This window comes from Nuphar pumila, chromosome 16 (assembly GCF_984573655.1).
Source record: "Nuphar pumila chromosome 16, dmNupPumi1.hap1.1, whole genome shotgun sequence".
Taxonomy (NCBI): domain Eukaryota; kingdom Viridiplantae; phylum Streptophyta; class Magnoliopsida; order Nymphaeales; family Nymphaeaceae; genus Nuphar; species Nuphar pumila.
Window position 1 is genome coordinate 60,335,254 of NC_143264.1, and position 21,860 is coordinate 60,357,113.

The window sequence follows — 21,860 nt, forward strand, 5'->3', positions numbered from 1 at the left end:
TCTCATCATGCTATCGATGAAGAAGGCATGTCGTATTGTGTGCCATTAAGGTATTGTTTGTTTATTGCAGGTAGATCTTCTCCTTACGATGGTTGAAAACTTATCGATATTTGTAAGACGCTGGGACCTGTTGACAAGAATGCTTGTTTACAAATGCTAGAAAGGGTCTCTACCCCATCAGGTATCCTATATTGTATGCCAAACCCCTGTATTAGTAACATACTCCCGTTTTTATGAGACACATTTTTGTTAGTTAATATCAATTTGTTTGCTATTATGCTCAATTTCTTCCTTATCGATTTGTAATTTATTGTGCGATATATTTATCCACCTTTTAGACAGTATGGTTTTGTATTGTCGAGTTGTAAGTTATTATGCTGAACTGCCGTATCGATTTTCAATATCTTACAAATCTATTAGTATATCGATTTATTCGATATTATATGTTTTGTAATATGTATTTGTAAGATATTTGTACACAGACTTTGAAAACGTGTGCGTGCAGAAACACATCGTTACACGCATTGGGGGGTGATTTTCACATGCATATCGTTGCTCTCTCAGCGACTTCTATTGAACTCGCGTTATAGCCTCGTGGATATAATAAGAGCGTTATCGTCAACACACATGTACGACATGAGTATTCTATTGGCATGGTAAGCGACAACTCGATGCTCATTATAAGCAAACATCAAATCACATACTGTCATTCATTAAATCATTGCTTTGACTTGCTTAACCTTATCGATATCCGTTGTTACATGCATCCTGATTAAATCGTAGTAAACGTATGTGCTTGCTAACGCAAATTGATATATTGGTTACAAAACATTTCACTATCTTCTCTTCTTTTTCGTTGTTGTTAGGCATTATGGAAGAAAGCAATGATGCACAAACATTCCAACCAGTGCCATTAAGGCGGCGTGAGTAGATTTCCATCTCATTATGCTATCGAGGAAGAAGGCATGTCGTGTTGTGTATCATTAAGGCATTGTTTGTTTATTGCAGGTAGATCTTCTCCTTACGATGGTTGGAAACTTATCGATATTTGTAAGACGTTGGGACCTGTTGACAAGAATGTTTGTTTACAAATGCTAGGAAGGGCCTCTACCCCATCAGGTATCCTACATTCACTCATTATATGCATTGTATGTCAAACCCCTGTATTAGTAACATACTCCCATTTTTGTGAGACACATTTTTGCTAGTTAATATCGATTTGTTTGCTATTTTGCTGCAAACACAAATTGATATATTGCTTAAAACATTGTTGAGCTTATCATCAGTTTGTAATGAAGATGATGTAGCTCAATCAATGGAAAGATCTGGAGAATTGAATATCTATACTAATGACGCAACTGAAGAATTGAACATCTGCACTAACGATGCACATGAAAAGAATGGTGCAGGCATTAGACCCACTATTGACTTGAATGTTCCAGTAGAAGAAATGCAATTCAATAGTAAGGTAGACTACGATTATTCCAGTTTAGGCACCGGTAATGTACATGGAAGTACACTTGACTTGAATGTTCCAGCAAGAGAAATGCAAGTCAATAATGAGGTAGATTTTGATGTCAGTACACACAATAAAAGCGTAGAAACTGGAAATTCACATGGAATTACACTTGACTCTGTTCCCATAGAAGGAATGCAGTTTAATAATGAGGAAGCTGCATATAAATTTTACAATGATTATGCCTTAAAAGTTGGCTTCAGTGTTAGAAGGTTTTCTTGGTCAAAAAATGCAAAGGGTGTCTTGGTTAGAAACACATGTTTGTTCCAAGCAAGGTTGGAAGAAATCAATGAGAAATCCAACAAGGAGCATGCCAGAATCAAGATGTGGATGTCAAGCGAGAATGGTTTTGAGAAGACATCCGAATGAGAAATTTGTCGTGCGCACTTTAATCAGTGATCATAATCATGATTTATCTGCATCATTTATGACTCCTATGCTAAGGTCACATCGCAAAGTAACTGTAGCGCATGCTGCAATGGCTGAAATAGCCGATAGCACCGACATTGCACCAAGGAAGACATATAATTTGTTTACCCGCATAGATGGTGGACGCGAAAATGTGTCATTCACACATTTGGATCTAATAAGCCACTTGAGAAGGAAGAGGACAGATAACATGAAGAACGGAGAAATATGTTCTTTGGTTCATTACTTACAGAATAAATCAAGCAATGAACATGGTTTCTTTAGTGCAATGCAAGTGGACGAAGATGGATATGCTGTGAATATGTTTTGGGCAGATTCAAAGTCAAGAGTAGATTATGAATGCTTCAATGATGTGCTTGTGTTCGATACCACAGTAAAGATTAATACTGAACAATGGCCATTTACGCAGTTTGTCGGAGTGAACCATCACGCACAGAGTTGTATATTAGGCGGTGCGTTTTTGTATGACCAGACCAAGCAAAGATTTGAGTGGTTGTTCAGAGTATTTACACAGACAATGAATGAGAAGCATCCTGAAACTGTACTTACAGATGGTGATCACGCAATTGCGGCTGCAATGCTTCAGGTGTGGCTAGATGCACATCATCGCCTATGTTTGTGGCATATCTTTCAAAATGCAGCAAAGAACATAGGACACATATTTAATCAGAATATAGGGTTTGACAAAAAGTTTACAAGGTGTGTACTTTATAGCGTAGACGAGGTCACCTTTAAGTCAGATTGGGAGCAAATGATTAAGACATACGACCTTATTGATTGTCTGTGGTTACAAAATTTATATGCAGAAAAAGAGAAGTGGGCATTGGCATATGGAAGACAATACTTTTGTGCAGGTATGATAAGCACACAAAGAGTTGAATCTATGCATGCCACGTTGAAGAAAACCCTGTATTCATGTTTAACAATGTTTCGTTTCATGGAACAATATGAATTATTTGTAGACAGTCTAAGACAGATTGAGCTTGAACAAGACGCGAAATGCTTCAATACACGACCTCTAACTTTTGGCATGAAGATATTGAGGCAACCCGCAGCTCTGTATAAACTAACTGTATTTGAATGAATCAAGAAAGAGGTGTTACATGTCATGAATTGCAAAATAGAAGGACTCGTGCAAACCGATAATATGCATAAATACCATATTTTATGGCAGGGCGAAAAGCATCATGAAAGGCAAGAAGCACATGTCACGTACAATGTTGACAACAAAAGAGTTGCATGTTCGTGCAAAATGTATGAATTCAAAGGTATTCTATGTTGTCATGCATTAAAGACACTCAATCAAGAGAAGATACAAGAAATACCTGAGTCTTACGTAACGCGAAGATGGAAGAGACGCGCAAAGATTGAAATGCTCGTTATGGACAATGCGAGCAAATCTGGTGTTGACGAGAAGTGTCGCATAGCCTCTCGTTACCAACAACTGTGTAGGTCATTCATGCATGTTGCAGATTTGGCATCGAGAAGTGAAGAAGGCTATGTATGTGTGAGAAAAGCTGCAATGCAGTTACTTGAAAACGTGGAGTTAAATCACCTAAAGTCCGTTGCAGCGAATGAATAGCAACCGAAGATAATGGGAACAAATAGCGTAGGTGAAGATCATGTTTCTCTTGACACTCCCGAGAAGTTGCGCCAAAGCATAAACATTATCTTCAACAAGTCAGTAGTGAACGTTGTTGATTATGATGGACATATTCATGAAGCGAAGGGCATCAAAAGAAAACCTGCCTCTAATCGCAGTCGTCGGAGGGCAAAGAGTGCACTAGAATTGGTTGGCAAGAAAAGGACTAAGAAACAACCAACCTGTAATAAAAAACAATAAAGCCCTTCGAATGAACAAGTATGTAAGACATTATATTGCTTCCCATTACGTGAAGCTTGTCAATATCTAACTCGTGTAATGTCCAACATGCAACAATACCCTACAGAAGTACCAGCAAACGTTGAAACCTCCATTCCTCCCGACCAGATTTCCGGCAACGATCGCTTGAGTTTTACAAGTCTTTTGGTATGTAATCAATGTTGTGAGGAGGTATACTTTTGTTGTGAAACTTAATACAGTGTCTTATATTTTCTCTTTCATGACAGACTCTGATGCATTCGACAGATAGGTATGGGACGCAGGAATCCCGTGTGGGCTATTAATGTAGTTGTCATGCGTCTTTGCATGACCCGAAGTCAACAATATCGGATTTGTTAAGAGTTTATAGCGATTTTTCATTGACGACTTGCGGTCCGTTGTTGGGTTTACTTAAATCGAGAGATAGCGATTTGTGGCTTCCGCTGGAAGTCGATTCCTGACATTATTGAACGGCGATTTGTGGTTATCGTTGAATAGCGATTTGTGGCATCGCAACATAGTGATTTGAGGGTATTGTTCGAATGTCAAGCTAAGCGGGCTGAGAAAGGTTGTTCAAGTAAGTTTTTTTATGGCATTGATAAAGGTTGCGATTCATTTTATGATCTGAGTAAGCTATCACCGCGCAGGTGATAGCCTACTTAGATCATAAAATGAAGCGCAACCTTGATCAATGCCCCAAAAAACCTTACTTGAACAACGTTTCTCATCCCGCTTAGATTGACAGTCGAACAATACCCTCAAATCACTATGCTGCGATGCCACAAATTGCTATTCAACGATAACCACAAATCGCCTTTCAGTGATGTCAGGAATCGACTTCCACAATTGGCTATGCAACGAATACTAAGTCTACTTACACAGCTCCAAACGATAAGCACTAATCAAAGCTTACACTTCTTCGGTGCCATGCCTGGACGAAGAAAGTTCAACCATAGGACAAAGAAGGAATTCCGGTCAATTTACCGACGTTAGTTGGTAAAGCTATGACGTAGCGTCAATTCAAGTTCTTCTTCAGCACCTCCTTTTGCCTTTTGAAATCATTATTGTTATCTTGTGAAAACATGTAGCCATATATTATAAATAAAAGGCTAATCAATGTCTCTTTTCTCTTCCTCACTTTATTTCTTAAGCGGTAAGTAAACCTCTTGATCTGTTACAAGGGGAGCTTTGTTCGCTTTAACAGTGGAAGTGCAAGTATGAGTGGTACTCCACAATTTCTAACAATCGCGTTTTATACTACTATCGTTTGACAACGCGATTCAGTGTTGACTAACACCGTTTACAAAGGCCGAGTATTACAGCACAAATCGCTTTCCCGCGATACCCACAACTCGCTATGCACCGAATATGTAGTCGAATTACGAAGTTCCAACGGATAACCATACATTTTTTAGTTGTCGTACATTATTCATTGATCATGTTGGTTGAGCAGTAGATCTTTTGGGTCATAAATAGTCGCACAGGTACTGGACAGTGTGATTATTTTATACTTTGTGAACCAGCAACAATCAAACCGACAGTTCCATCATAAACCTGGAGTTCCTCGCTCCCACATAGAAAATTGTGGACGGTGAGGCAGACGAAGACAGCTACACGACCAACAATGGTGAATCATGCGTATATTGTCTACACATCATCTCTTTCATGCCGTTTTTTGCGATTTGTGTTGTGTACTATATAATTTAATTTCAATCTCGTAATTTTAATGTCCTCATTCATTTCAGTAGAACATCCACCGACGAAGTTTGGCGCAAACTTAGTGAATCACTCTTGGAGGACCTGAAACGAATGCGCAATGAATTCTCACAATGCAACATGATCAGTAATTTTGTTCGTATGAAACCAGTAGGAGTTTTCTATATTCATAAGTCATGTGTAGGTGCGTTAACAATACGATATTTGCTGCAAACAGACTATAGCCAATTTCATCAGTTATATTAAAAGCAACGCACCAAGCCAGACTATAAGCATCGTCAGCCCGTATTTCATGGTATCTCGGTTGTATTTTATGTTGCTTTTGGTTATTGATTTAGTCCAATTGATTCATATGTTAACGTTAATGTTAGCAATGTTTCGGTATGCGGACGATCTTACGGCGTTTGCCATACTCCAGTGGATTCAAAGATGGCCTACCTTATTGGGTTAACGGTAATCATTGCAAAGACCTTTTGTCATGTGAAAAGGTAAGCAAACAAACCTAGCTTGCAAGGTTACAACATAACAGTGCTAACAACATTCTTTCGATCTATTTGCAGATATTGATTCCTACACTCTGGCAATCTGAAAAGCATTGGGTCTTATACGTGATAGATTTACACGAAAAACAACTATGGTTTTACAATTCGTTGGAAGTTGACAGTGGTTTACGGCTAGACATTTCTTATCTCGTAAGATTCCATCTATATGAGTATCGTGTCGTGTACTGGGGTCATGAATTTATTGTCGGTCGCATTATTCTCAGATCGGTTTCCTCAAAGCCATTTTGGGAGTCGATGTTAGCGAGTGGATCTATCGCACGGCATACCATGCTCCTTTACAAGATAATGGCGTTGATTGCGACGTATTTGTAATGAAGTACATTGAAGCGATATACAATGGTGCAAAACCCTGTTTCGACGCTGTATGCCATTTCTTGGCCTCTATCATTGGGGATTAAGTGCATGTCTATTGGTTCTACTTTATTATCTCTCCTTGCAGGTTGATATACCCGGATTCCGCAAAGAACTCTGCAAAAAATTGATGTCATTTCTAATTGCGGAGGAGAAAGTGACGGAGGCGTCGCGAGGATCTAAAAGGCTAGTAATTGATAAAAGATGTGCGCTCAACCCGCGTGATTGACAGTCGCAGAATGAGACTGCGATGTATGCAATGAACAAAGACTTCTAATGTTCGAAATGATAATATTCAACATCGCTATGAAATGTTTGATGCTTAAACATCGCTTTATTGTTGGCATATGAAAAAAGTGGTGAATAAGAGCCATTAATGTCGCTTTCGTAATTACGAATAGGACAAAGCGATACGACATGCTTGATGTTTAGAATTGGTGGTCTAACGTCAACTACACTGCTACCACCATGAAAACTTGTGTAAGAATTTGAAAATTTCTTGAATTTTAAACGACGTTTCCTTTAATTATGATCTTGCAGACATATGGAAAAAGTATAGACGGATACGACGACTGTGTCGAAGCTGCCTATATACTCGATTTAAGAACAAGTCGTTTATACAGGCATTGTCGATTTGTCGGTTCCTTATTCGCGAAGCAAAGTGGAACGGTGTGTTGTGTCATTCAAATATTAATGAAACGTCATGTCACCCTCCGTCAGTTTTCAAGTATATACGTCAGTTTCATTAAACCAAAAGCAAATCTTAAATAAAAATATACTCCGCATTACTGAAATTGAACAATGTCATGCCAGAGGGTTATTCTCAATAATAATCAATGCGATTGGACCAAATTTTTGGGTCTTAAATAAATCCACAAGTACGTCCACACACGTCCCAAGAAATCGCCTTAGGTGTACATTATCGTAGTTTCAGCAATACAGCGATTTCTGAGAACAAACCTTTCTTATTGATAAGTTCACAGAATGCGATTTTTAGAAAGATTTCAGAACCGCACCAAAATATCTTTCATCGTAGGAACCGCACCAAAATATCTTTCGCCGTACAGTATTTTTCATTACTGAAGAACAACTTTACTAGCATTGGTTATGCATATACAACAAAAAACTATTTCTGAATACGATTTAATTTTCGTAGAGAAAGCAGTACAACGATTTGCAAGCATGTTTTGTAATCTTCGAATTATATTTCAACGGAGACAAATTTACAAAATTTGGCCTATCGGACTTCCTCCTACATATCTCCATTCTCTCTCTCTCTCTCTTTGTCTCTGTCTCTCCGATTGTGTTGATACCAGAAAACCAGACGAATCATACTGCGGCGAGATGAACCCCCATCACCGGAACGACAGCTCCTCTAAGACCTCCTCGCTAGGGAGAGGAAGAAAACGTGGTGGAGCTCCTGCTGGCCACCCTCAGCGCGAGTGCACCGACTGGGTTGCTGTCGAGGAGGAGGGCGAGAACGGTGATGGCGGAGCTCGTTAGGTTGTACAGACAGAGCAATCGATAGGTTTCACTTTACATATTTTGTCTGTCGTTCTTTTTAAACTCAATCGATTTTCCGCATATTTCATAGCGTATTTCCGGCATATGTTCCTGCAACAAAACATGTAATGTGAAACCAATATATAACAAGAATATCCAATAACATCGGATACAAAACTCATATAGCGTGGAAACAAGGTTCTTCTCCATTGTATATTGTTTCAATATGCTTCATTACGAATATGCCACAATCGACCCCATTACTTTGTAAAGGAGCATCGTCAGCACAGAGCAACATCCACTCGACAATGTCGACACCCATAAGCCCGTTAAGGAATCCCGCCTGTGATAAAGGGATAATATATTACAGTCCGGTCCACCTCAAATAGCTACGATCCACCTATGGGCAGAAGCTTACCAAATGCATAGCATCGCATTTTACGCCACTGTGGCAGTCCAATGAGTTATAGCACCATAGTTGTTTTTTCAGAAAATTCATCTCGTATAAGACCCAATGGTCGGGATTTTGCTAGAGTGTAGGAAGTAAAATCTGCGAATCGATAAAATAAATTTTCATTCCAGAGACATATCGTGATGGGGATGTTACGACTAAACCTTGGAGAAGAGGTTTGTTCACTTACCTTTCCAAATTTCGAAATGTCTAGGCACTCATCATCGTTGTTCCAACAAGGTAGTGCATCTGTGAATCCAATGTCGTATGGCTTTCGCCGGACGTACATCTGTTGCACAAAATAGTAAGGTTTAACCACCAAGATACGTGAGTACGTCATAAAAGCAAACAAAACAACAACGGACCAGACATACCATGAAATAAGGGTTGATGATGCGTACTGTATTGCTCGTTGGGTTGCTTTGAATGTAATTGACAAAATCACACATTGTCTGGTTGCACAAATTTACGAACTTCAATACATACAAACCGATGACCTATAAATTGATAGTGGTTAAATACTTACAAAATTACTGATAGTGTTCCCGTCTGCAAATTCATCTTGCATCTGCTCGATGTCATCTACGAACTCATCAGAGCATTGCCGACCACCCTTGCCTGTGGATGTTGCACTGAGTGCAGAATGAGCGTGGTATTCAGGATTCGACATTGAAGTTATTGTCTATAGTAAACAACACAAGTCCAAATACGACATGAAAAGGCAAATGTTGACTAAACCGCTCAGGCGTTTCAAAAAATATACGTCTTAAGCGCTAGTACTGGTACTGTGGATGTAGTTTTCTTCTTCGGCGCCGTGCCTGGCCGTTTTGCTCCCATCGTCCTCTCTGTTGGCGCCGTGCCTAGTCATTTTGCTCCCATCGTCCTCTCCATTTTCTCCGTGCCTAGTCGTTTTTCTCCCATCATCCACTTCTTTGGCGCCGTGCCTGGTCGTTTTACTCCCATCGTCCTCTCCATTGCCGCCGTGCCTGGTCGTTTTGCTCTCATCGTCCTCTCCGTTTGCTCCGTGCCTGGTCGTTTTTCTCCCATCGTCCACTCCTTTGGTGGCGTGCCAGGTCGTTTTGCTCTCATTGTCCTCTCTGTTGCCGCCGTGTCCGGTCGTAGCGCTCCCATCGTCTTTGGCGTCGTGCCGGGTCGTATTGCTCCCATCGTCCTCTTCTTGGCCGCCATGGCTGGTCGTACTGCTCCGATTGTCCTCTTCTTCGGCGCCATGCCTGGAAAGAGATATCGATGGCACCTTTGCAATGCAGATACGGAAACGCCGTTCTCAGTCAAATACAAAGGTAAAGTCCTTTAACGTGCCGCCCTTTTTTGAAAATAGTCTGCTAATTAAATGATTGTGTTTTAAATAAATAAAAATACATCTTTTCGCATGCCGCCCTTTTTCGATAACCGCCGACAAATTAAATGATTGCGTTTGAAGTATTTAAAAATACGTCTTTCCACACGCCGCCCTTTGCATTTTAAATATTTAAAAATATGTCCTTTCACATGCCGGCCTTTTTCGAAAACACCCCGCAAATTAAATGATTGAGTTTTAAATAATTAAAAAATTGTGGTTTGTTGGTCGCATTATAACAATCGTTCAGTGGAGATTGATACGACCCGAACAAACCCGTTTTCCAGGTATGAATACTCTTTCACGATTATTCTATTGATTATCGTATATGGATACATCGATATATTCATGAAACATACTTTCCTTATCGGTTTTTTAACAACAAACATTCATTATCGCGGTTTGCATTGAAGGTGTCCCTGCCAAATTAATAATTGTTGACCGGGAACCGTATCGTACAGATTATGGAGCATCAACATTTTCTTATCGCTATTGACTGTTATCATTTACGCTGTCAGAACTCGTTAAATTATTATTCACGACTTACATCGCCAATCCTTTTTGCGATATTATTTCGAGGCGGAGACAAATACAACGATTGCTAAACAGAAATGCTCTATCTTAGCGATGCCAAAGAGGTTAGGCAATGCCACGATTTCTGAACAAACATCTATTTTCGATTAAAGTTTATTTATTACCGAGATCCACAGACGAAAGGATGTAATAATAAAGAATTAAACAATAAAAGAATGTCATGTTACGACAATTCATTCTACAATTACAACAAAAACCTAGCGTGATAAAAATGAAAATCTAGGATTTATTCTGAGGCACTTGACGAATCAGATGAAATATCATAGACTTGTCTCTCACTTTTTATTGGTGGACTGTCTATCCTGCGTGACCTCTTGGTTGCGCCCATCTTATTAAGAAAATCGGTCAACATCTCTACCACTGAGTTCAATTGAATCCTCATAGTGCTTACTTCTGTCCTTAATTTCTTATTCTCCCTCTCCATAAGTTCGAACCTTGCGGCAGAGACAATGTTCTCTTTTGGAGTAAGTGTTCGTTCTTCCTCGCGCTTTATTACTGAGGGATTAGTCGTAGTAACCAGAGAGAGACGACGTTTTGGTTGTAGAGGCTGGGCTGCAACATGAGAAGGGGCAGTTGGGAGGCATGGGTTCAAAATTTTCTCAATCTTTCGATTTCGCCGCATTGGTTCCCAATACCTTTCGAAATAGAAGGGATCAAATTGTCGTCCTTCATGATCATACGATACGGCAAGGAAACCACCTGAGTTCCAATTTAATAATTCGTCCCTGTAGAGATCACGCCAATTCACGTTCCTGCCCCCACCACTATTCATCTTCCTTCTCACTTCCAAAGGCTTATTTGGGATAGACTGCCCCAAGCCAGATTGTAGGAAAACTCGACTACCTTGCTGCAACTCGGCTTCAAAATTGCAGAACAACCACAAATCGCGGTCAGACAATCTAGCAACCTCCGCAACAACGTCTTGATCATCGTCCTCCCCATCTCCATAAGGTCTCCACAAAACCTGTACATTGGTAATTCTTTTTAATAACGAATGACAAATTTATTACAATTTATTTATGCATGATATGACAACGATATGTACTACGGAAGACAATCCTGCAGCAATGGATACTTAATAATGCTAAACATTACAACGATTTATAATACTCAATGGTAAATGCTGACGCGATTGTAAATAATTTTAGAACGCTTATCTCATTTAGTTGCAGCCCATCTAAAATGGACATAGCATTATGAACTGTGACGTTTATTCTAGCCCAGCAACCGATCTTTGGAAAACCATAAATCGGAGGGCCACAACATGGACGCAATGGGATAATATGTTTCAACGCCCAGGCCTAACAAAAACAATATTATTAGTAACACCACAACCTGCAATGAGATTTGTCTACAATTACTAAGTATGTAATCAACAAATACCTGAACAAATGGCCAAAATCCCTCAACTGTTTTCGTACCATTACTCGCACGGTCGAGTTGACTGTACAAGTGTGCGAGCATAGCGGCACCCCAGGCATAGTTGTCGACTTCGTCTAAGTCTGCCAGGTACTGCAGCCACATGGAACTTATTCTCGAACCAAAACAATCGAAAAATAATGTAAGACCAAAAAACTATAAAAGAAAGTCGCACAACTCTTGGTCAGCTATTTCAGATGCACAAGTAGCGGAGTGGCCTCCCCATTTATTACGAAAAATGACACTTTCATTGATGTGGAATTGATTCCACCAGAAATACATTGACTCCATTCGTCCATCGACATTCCTAAAAGGGCCGTGCAATTTTCCCTTGCGTTATAGTTTGAATGCCGTAATAGGACAGCACTGCCATCACACTTAAGGCCAGTGATCCTCACCACATCTTCTAGAGTCATGGTGATCTCAAAAGAATCAAACTGGAATGTGTTCGTCTTATCATTCCACTTATTTACCAGGTGGGTCATGGTATTCCAGCAAGTTTCAAAATATTGTTGGTCCAAAAGGCCACCGAAGTGCATATTTCGTAATCGGTTCTTCTGATATGCACTCAGCTGACCATAGCACGACAGAACTACAGGCCATTGACACCGACCTCCGAGCTTTTCACCTGGTGCTCTACTTCTCCTGTGACCTCCCTGTAACACAAAATAACATATTATTCCTACCAATTGTAAATTAGTTACATTTGTACTTATAAATAGTATTCTACTAATCACTATAAATAATATTGGTTGCACACAAACTATCACAGTAATCGCTATACATATTAATACGTAACACAGTAATCGCTATACCAAAATCGCTAAACATATTATTAAATCTTCACAGACAGGACAAATATATTTACCTTGGTCGCTATTTTCTCCTGTTCTCCCTCCAACCTGGGACTTTCTGGTGGGTCCACAGTCTCCAACTGTCTTTCAATCTCCATCTCTATCGGCTCCACCATCACCTGCCTTTCTTTGGCCTTCCTTTTCTCGCCCACCTTCTCCATCCTTTCTCTATCCTTCCTTTTCTCATCCTCCTTCTCCTTCCTTTCTCTCTCCCATTTCTCCTCCTCCTTCTGCTTCCTTTCTCTCTCCTTTTTCGCCTGCTCCTCCTGCTTCCTTTCTCTCTCCCGTTTCTCCTTCTCCTTCTGCTTCCTTTCTCTCTCCTTTTTCGCCTCCTCCTTCCTTTCTCTCTCTTTTTTCTCCTCCTCTTTCTGCTTTCTTTCTCTCTCCCTTTTCTCCTCCTCCTTCTGCTTCCTTTCTCTCTCCCTTTTCTCCTCCTCCTCCTGCTTCATTTCTCTCTCATTTTTCGCCTCCTTCTTCTGCTTCCTTTTTCTCTCCATTTTCTCCTCCTCCTGCTTCCTTTCTCTCTCCTTTTTCGCCTCCTCCTCCTTCTTCTTCCTTTCTCTCTCATTTTTCTTCTCCTTTTGCTTCCTTTCTCTCTCCCTTTTTGCCTCCTCCTTCTCCTTCATTTCTCTCTCATTTTTCTCCTCCTCCTTCTGCTTCCTTTCTCTCTCCTTTTTTTCCTCCTCCTGCTTTCTTTCTCTCTCCTTATTCTCGTCCTCCTCCTTCTTTTCTCACTCTTTTTTTTCCTCCTCCTGCTCCCTTTCCCTCTCCCTTTTCTCTTCCTCCTTCTCCTTCCTTTCTCTCTCCTTCCTTTTCTCTTCCTCCTTCTCCATCCTTTTTTCTCTCATTTTTCTCGTCCTCCTTCCGCCACCTTTCTATCTCTTCCAATTCTTGTTTCTTTCTGTCTTGCACTTCCTCCTTCTGCTTCTTCCTTTCTCTTTCCTTTTCTTCCTCCTCCTCCTCCTCCCGCCGCCTTTCTATCTCCTCCAATTCTTGTTTCCTTCTTTCCTGCACTTCTTCCTCCTGCTTCTTCATTTTCCTTTCCTGCACTTCCTCCTCCTGCTTCTTTCTTTCTCTTTCCTTTTCTTCTTCCTCCTCCTCCTTCTGCCGCCTTTCTTTCTCTTCCAGGTCTTGTTTCCTTCTTTCCTGCAATTCTTCATCCTGCTTCTTCCTTTCTCTTTCTCTTTCCTTTTCTTTATCTTCCTCCTTCTCCTTTCGTTGCCTTTCCTTCTTTTCCTCATTCTCCTTCTCCTGCCTTTTCATTTCCTTAGCTTCCTCAAACTCCTTCTCCCTTCTTCGCCTTTCCTTTTCTTCCTCATCTTGAGGAATATTCTGTTCCTTCTCTTCTTCCTCCTTATTCATTTGCCTTCGCCTCTCCTCCGCCTCCTTCAGTAGCCTTGCCTTGTTTCGCATTGCTCTGCGCTCCAAGTACATCCTCTGAAATTCCACCTTAGTCTCCTCCACTACATTGTTAAAATACCTTTCCCTCTCCTCCACATTCTTTTTTTGCCTTTCCCTCTGCTCTGCCTTATTCCTCTGCCTTCTCTTTATATTCTCCTGAATATTTCTTTGCTTTGCCTTCTCTTCGTCATCCTTGTTCTACATCTTTCGTTCTTCAGAGTTCTTCATTTGGTCCGCAACCTCGATATCTGATGGATAATCCTCCGCATAATACGATTCCAAGGCTTTTTCCATGTCTTCATCGTTCTCAATCTTAAGTATATTTTGGTATCTTTCAAAAACCTTAGATAGATGAGACTGGCGGATCACTCCTCTAATAGACAACCCATAGAACGACGGGGTATCTCTAATCTGATGAGGCACAAACATTGCTAACCTGCACAACACATTACACGATCATCATGATTAGAAATCGTCAGAATATTTGGGTTCATAAGTACACATCATTGTAAGATTTATCAAACTTACAAATCGTTGTATAAGAAGCAATCTTCAGATTGAAGAAAGAAACCTTACACGAAACTCAACGAAACGATGAGATTTTGGATATTCCAACCGTAGAGTAAGCAACAGTAACAACTAATACGCAATAGAAGGTGGCAACGATGCTTCGACTATGCGTAAGACGAAAACTGATGCTCTGGAACAAAGGAAAGGATGCTCCGGCGACAACAGATGAAAGCAGAGTATGCTCCGGTAGAGTTTTCTGCTTAGAGCGAGAATGGATTGTTTTGAACTATTTAAATCCTACAACATAAGACTTGCTACATACGCAAACTTTATGGAACGTTTTGGCGCGATAACGATGGAGGGCAGTTTTGTCCTTTTCACGAACCGACGATTCAGTTTTTTAGGAGGGCATTTATGTCCATTCAAGGAAGAAGAAGCCAATGGCGGTAAAGGGTACTTAAGTCTTTACTGCGGCACCAAATTACGATGCAATATGATGCAGACACACATGGAGATACATGTCGGTCTGCATCTTATACGTGACGCTATTTGGAACCCCCGAACATAAGATCTCAATACCGGCCATGTTGGGGGGGACATATAACCTGCTTTGTCAGAACATACTGCAACAAAATGGCGATGATAACTTGAATTTATGACCAAAAAGTTATGATTATTGCATATTATCAGTGATTATCGTGCTTTTCTCAAGGCCAACCCTTTACAAGTGTTCAGCTCACAACACTGTTGGGTATATACTGTCTCTGCTCCTTGAAGAATCAATGACGAGGCATTGATTGATAGCCCCTGGATCAAAGAAGAGGTGGCAGATAAGCCCCTTTAGGGCCAGTTTCTCTCGTGTAGTTTTCTTGGGAAGTGTGCTGAGCAATCATCTCTTCCCCTTCCGTTTCAAACATGTGTGAACTAAATATTCAAGCATCATGGTGCAAAAGCGCTACTGGCACAAGCGAGCCCCAACTTTCCCCATTACCCTTCTTTTCTACTGTAAAATCCCTTCAGACTTCTCCCCATAGAAAAAAACTTTCATGAGGCTGAACTATCAGGACTCAATGAAAGCCCCTTCACTTACATGGGAATGAAACAAACGAGGCCTTGGAAACCACAATCATCAGAACCATGAAAAAACTCTCGTCATTTGCATGAGCTCCACTTTCACATGTTCTGCCTTCCATTATGCATTCTCGACGAGCCTGAACTCGAACGTGGATGATATTATTGAATGTGCATCAAGGCCCAAGAGGATTTCAATCTCTCCACGAAACAGCATCATGGAAGTCCCTTTTAGGCTCCCTATGATAGATATTTTCAGAAAAAAGAAAGTGAAGCACCACCTTGCTGTGAGACACCTGTTGCTGAGCCCGAATGCATCAAAATATGTGGGGCTCAGGAACTGCATCCAATAGGTGCAGCACAGTAAAGTGAAGCATCACATTTTTTTGTGAAACGTGATTGCAGCTGGCTCAATCTCCCTGCAGGAGGAAGCATGGAACAGGAACATTGCAAAGAAGTCCTGTAACAACAAAGAAACTTCACATTTTCTCTCTTGCATTTCTACAGGTATCCGTAAGTTTTGGTTTATACAATCAGCAGCATGAGCTCGATCAAGGACGACTGATTTTTTTTATTTAATTTTTGTAACCAACATAAGAAAGATTGATATTTGGTTAGTCACTTGAAACATAAGGTCTTTAACTGGTAAGTTGGTAGAGTTAGTAGATGTTATGTGTAGGAGAAAGATTGATATTTTATGTCTACAAGAGACCAAATGGGTAGGTGAGAAAACAAAAGTGATAGAACCTTGAAGATATAAGATTTGGTATACAGGAATAAATAAGAATAGGAATGAAATAGGAATTGTTATGAGTCGTGAGTTTATAGATAATGTAGTTGAGGTCCGTAGGAAGGGTGATAGGATTTTACTTATTAAATTAGTATTAGGTACAAATATTATTAATATTATTAATGTTTATGCACCTCAAATAGGTTTAGATGATTCCATTAAGCATCAATTTTGAGAAGATTTAGATGGAGTAGTACAAGGGATATCTCATGGAGAAAAGTTTTTCATCGGCAGTGACCTTAATGGACATGTAGGCATTAGTAGGGATGAATTTGAGAGTATTCATGGAGGCTATGGTATAAAAGAAAGAAACGAAAGTGGAGAAAGGATTTTAGATTTTGGTTTGTCTTATGATATGATCTTAGCAAACACTTGGTTTAGGAAGAGGGAGTCTCACCTAGTAACATTTAAAAGTGGGGTTAATACGAGTCAGATAGATTTTTTCCTACTTAGAAAGAGAGATAGTGGTTGTTGCATCGATTGTAAGGTTATACCAGGAGAAAGTGTAGCTACACAACATAGAGTCTTAAAATTAGATGATGCCGCAAAATGGATAGACATAGAATAAATCCTAGAATTAAGTGGTGGGCACTGAAAGGAGCTAAACAAAAAATGTTTGTAGAGCAGATAGTTAAGGAAGCTAATTGGTGTCTCGAAGAGGATTCAGAATCAATGTGGAATAAGATAGCGGGTGACATGAAAAAGGTGGCTAAGGAGGTATTGGGTGAGTCTAAAGGTGGTGCACCACTAGGTAAAGATACATCATGGTGGAACGAGGATGTCAAATTAGCTATTAAGGTTAAAAGAGAGTGTTATAGAAATCTAAGTAAGAGTCGTGATAATGAGAATTTGGAGAAGTATATGATAGCAAAGAAGGAAGCTAAAAAAGTAGTTTGGAACGCGAGGAATAAGGTATATAAGGAGGTTTATGACAAGTTGGATACCAAAGAGGGCGAAAAGGATATTTATAGGCTTGCAAAGATGAGAGATAGAAAATCGAGGGATCTGGGTATGATTAGATGTATCAAAGATGAAACACAAAGGGTTTTAGTCAAAGATGAGGAGATTAAGGAGAGATGAAAAAATTATTTTGATAAGCTATTTAATGAAAGTTATGCTCAGGATCTTGGAGACTTCTCAATTCCTTTTCATGAGATGAATCGTGACTTCATGCACAAGATTTAAAAGAAAGAAATTGCAGAGGCTTTGAAGAAAATGAAATAAAAAAGGGCAGTTGGCCCAGGTGGTATACCTATCGAGGCTTGAAAATGCTTGGAAGAGAAAGGTTTAGAATGATTGACAAAACTTTTTAACAAGATTTGACGGACAAATAAGATGCCTAATGAGTGAAAGAAGAGTACTTTGGTGCCTCTATATAAGAATAAAGGTGATATACAAGATTGCACAAGCTATCGTGGTATAAAACTCATGAGTCATACTATGAAACTTTAGGAGAGGGTGATTGAGTTTAGGTTGAGGAAGGTTGTCATGATATCGGAGAATCAATTTGGTTTTATGCCTAGAAGATCAACTATAGAAGCTATACATCTTCTTAGACAACTTATTGAGAGATATAGAGAGAGGAACAAAGATTTGCATATGGTTTTTATTGATTTGGAGAAGGCACACGATAAAGTACCTAGGGACGTTCTCTAGTGAACAATGATGAAGAAATGTGTTTCTCTCAAGTACATTAGTATAATTAAAGATATGTATGAAGGAGTAGTAACCAATGCCCGCACTTGTGGAGGGTTGACAACCAATTTTCCTATAACGATCGGGTTACATCAAGGATATGCTTTAAGCCATTTCCTATTTGTTATAGTGATGGATGAGCTTACGAGATCAATTCAAGAAAATGTGCCATGGTGTATATTGTTTGCTGATGATATTGTTTTGATTGATGAGTCTAGAGCTGAGGTTAATGCTAAGTTAAAATTATGGAGACATACATTGAAAGCAAGAGGTTTTAAGTTGAGTAAGAGTAAAACAGAATATATGGAATGTCAGTTTAGTAAGCAACGAAGTAGTGATGGGAGTGTAGTGAAGCTTGGTGAGCAAGAAATACCAATGGATGATTGTTTCAAATATTTGGGATCTATCATTCAAAAGTATGAAGAAATTGATGGAGATATAAATCATAGGATAAAGGTTGAATGAATGAAATGAAAAAGTGCAACTGAAGTGTTGTGCAATCATAGAATGCCATTGCGATTGAAGGGAAAGTTTTATAAGACGACTATTAGGCCCGCTTTGCTATATGATACAGAATGTTGGGCGGCCAAGAAACATCATATTCAAAAAATGAGTGTAGCTAAGATGCGTATGCTTAGATGGATGTGTGAAAATACAATAAAAGATAAGATTCGGAACAAAGAGATACGTAAGAAGGTAGGCGTTGCACCCATTGAAAATAAGATGAGAGAGAATCATTTATGGTGGTTTGAACATATTCGGCGAAGGCCTAATGATGCTCCAGTTAGAAGGATGGAAAAATGAAAAAATATATTAGTTAAAAGAGATCGGGGTAGGCCTAGGAAGACTTGGATGAAGATGATATGAAAGGATCTGAATGCTTTGAGCCTCACCGAGGACATGGCATTAGATAAAAATGATTGGAGGAGAAGGATTCATGTGGAAGACCCAAAATGATTTTCTTTTTTGGTTCATATCGCCAACCCCAATTGTTTTGGGATAAGGCGTAGTTGTTGTTGTTGTAACCAACATAAGAAAAGCCCCAGGGGGGTTTGGTGTAGTGGGAAAGGGCCTGACCACTATAAGGGGCAAGGGCATTATGTCCCTTGCTCGTGCCGAAGCAAGGCGATCCCTGGGAGCAAAGGGTGTGTCACTGGTTTACCCCGCTGAAAAAGCAACAGTAAGTTCGGTAGGCATAGCCAGCGCGACTAGGTCTCTGATCCTGGGGATGGTTTTCAAACATAATATAGAAAGTGCACCATGACAAAATCCAACCAGGTTCTAGGTTACATATCCACCTTTTTCAAACACACAAAATACATTTAGAATTCTCTTATTTCCAAATTTAAGGTCAGAACACTTCCATTTCAAACTTTGGAAGATACACAAACCCTCTCCCTGCTTTGGAAAAGAAAAAATTATAAATATATATAGCAGCTTGCCCTTGACTTCAAAAAGAACCATAAGACACATACATAAAGCGATCCCACTTTCCACACAATCATAAAAATTGAGTTCCTGTACACAAACTTACAATTTCTTCTTGATAAACATCCCAGAATCACAGAGTTTCCGGGAAAATATCGCCATGTTGGTGAAGCAAAACGAAAACCGACACCATACTGGAAATCACAAAACCTCTTTTGTTTAGAGAAATCCGATGAAGACCACGAATGTGAGACATAATAGACGCCCTACTGGCAGTCCTCCAAAATGACGAAAATGACCCCTAAGAGGAGAAGAAAAATATTACGTTACTGAAAATTTGTGAAACTCATGCCTTTTTCTGTTCCAACAGTAATTTAAGTACCGTATTAAAGTAGAATTCAATTTAAGTAACGTATTAAAGTAAAATTCACGTCATCAGTTTCAATGATATTTCTAGCAGGCCAAAAGTTTACCTTGTCCTGGCTATAATGTCAGCTGGTGCCTGTTGTTTTTTTGGCTTCTAGAGAAGTACCATCCTTGAGTGCTTCACGAGCATCATTATCCATTCCACGACTGAAATAAGCTGCTGCTTGTAAATAAAATGCAGTAGGCCATACAGGGGAAATGGCCAGAGCTTGCAGCGAGTCATGAAGGGCTTCCTGCGGCATATCACTCATGAGGTAGGACAAGCAGCGGCGGGCAAAAACTGTTGGTGACACCATCGTTCCAACCTCAATAAACTGAAACATGAAAAGACATAAAAAACATGATGAGACAGAAAAGAACATAGGTGGGTGTGTCTGTTTTAGAGAAGATATTAAAATCTAGATAAAAGGTGCCAACCATACTTCCAATGAAATGAAAGCCAAAAAGAGAAAAAGGTAGATAGAACCACTTCGGCCCTTCCCTACAAACAAGGTCATGCAAAGCTCCTCGACATGTCCACTCTGCGTACCATTATTAAGTAAAAACCCAACAATGGGCCACAGAAAGCAAAAATGGAGAAACTATTTACTCCACTAAAAGGAGCCATATATAGCAGCAGTGGGAATATCTGTCCTACAACTGCTTTAACAAATAACTGCAAACTACACAGTACCAAAACCATAATCCATATCATACTAGAACATAATTTCGATCAGGTTTATTAACATCACATTCATGTCATTCTCAAAAAATGCAAAACACAGTTCTAGGTATTTTTCTGTAGCTGGTTAATCTGGAGAACCTTTCTTAGAATTGCTTTTTAAGAAATTTACATAATATTTTTTTTCCATTAGACATCAAATCATTTAGATTTTTCTTTGGATTAAAGGTATGTGTTTGGACTTTGCAACTGTAACAAATACGAAATAGGTGCATCACACAACCGAGATAAAACCGGTCCCTTCGAGCAAATCAACCCGATTCAATTGCTATCATCGCAGCCTCAACTCAACTAGGTTCCACCGCTTCCCGCTAATGCAGTTCACCTCTTTCGCACATGTCAAAAATTTAACTTGGCGGAAAAATTCCCCCGAGATTTTTGGGAAATTTTCTCTCTTATCAAAACACTGTACGAGGTAAGCTATATCCAAATGCACGTGGATTCTGAATATTTAAATATATTTTGGAAGCATACATGTTCGCTTATATTCAAATTGTTACGTATGACGTATTCATTTTGTCTGATGAACACACACACACACACGCACACACACTGGATTTCAAATAAAGTAGTTTTGATGTGTCATATTTTGAATAAAACAAATATATTTCAAATACAATAATAAGTTTTGGTACGCAACCTACTTGGAATAAAATAATCATACTTCAAATAAAATAATAGTTTTTGTATGTACCATACTTTGAGGAAAAGGATTATATCTCACATAAAATAATATACACATATGCATTGTGTTTCGAATAAAATAGTAGTTCTTGGTACTCATCATACTCTAAATAAAATTATTATAAAGATGCATGCATATATTTTGAATAGAATAATAATTTCCACTAATATTCGGCTTTGCGAAGATAAAACTTTTGAAGCATGCATAGAATTGCTTTAACAAATAACTGCACAGTACCAAAACCATAATCCATATCATGCTAGAACATAATTTCGATCAGGTTTATTAACATCACATTCATGTCATTCTCAAAAAATGCAAAACACAGTTCTAGGCATTTTTCTGTAGCTGGTTAATCTGGAGAACCTTTCTTAGAATTGCTTTTTAAGAAATTTACATAATATTTTTTTCCATTAGACATCAAATCATTTAGATTTTTCTTTGGATTAAGGATATGTGTTTGGACTTTGCAAATGTAACACATACGGAATAGGTGCATCACACAACCGAGATAAAGAT

General features: G+C 39.3%; 1 protein-coding gene across 2 annotated transcripts in view; it reads right to left on the reverse strand.

The window, feature by feature from the left end:
- Positions 1–19,380: 19,380 nt before the first annotated feature.
- The window catches only part of LOC149813309 (serine/threonine-protein kinase BSK5-like), a 74,616-nt gene continuing 72,136 nt past the window's right edge, over positions 19,381–21,860 (reverse strand). For both annotated transcript variants that reach the window (XM_089991444.1, XM_089991445.1), the window contains 2 exons: positions 19,983–20,249; positions 19,381–19,810 (listed from right to left, as the gene is read on the reverse strand). In XM_089991444.1, coding sequence (XP_089847570.1) covers positions 20,001–20,249 — 249 coding nt within the window. In that variant the 3' untranslated portion in view covers positions 19,381–19,810; positions 19,983–20,000. The remainder of the gene's footprint in view (positions 19,811–19,982; positions 20,250–21,860) is intronic.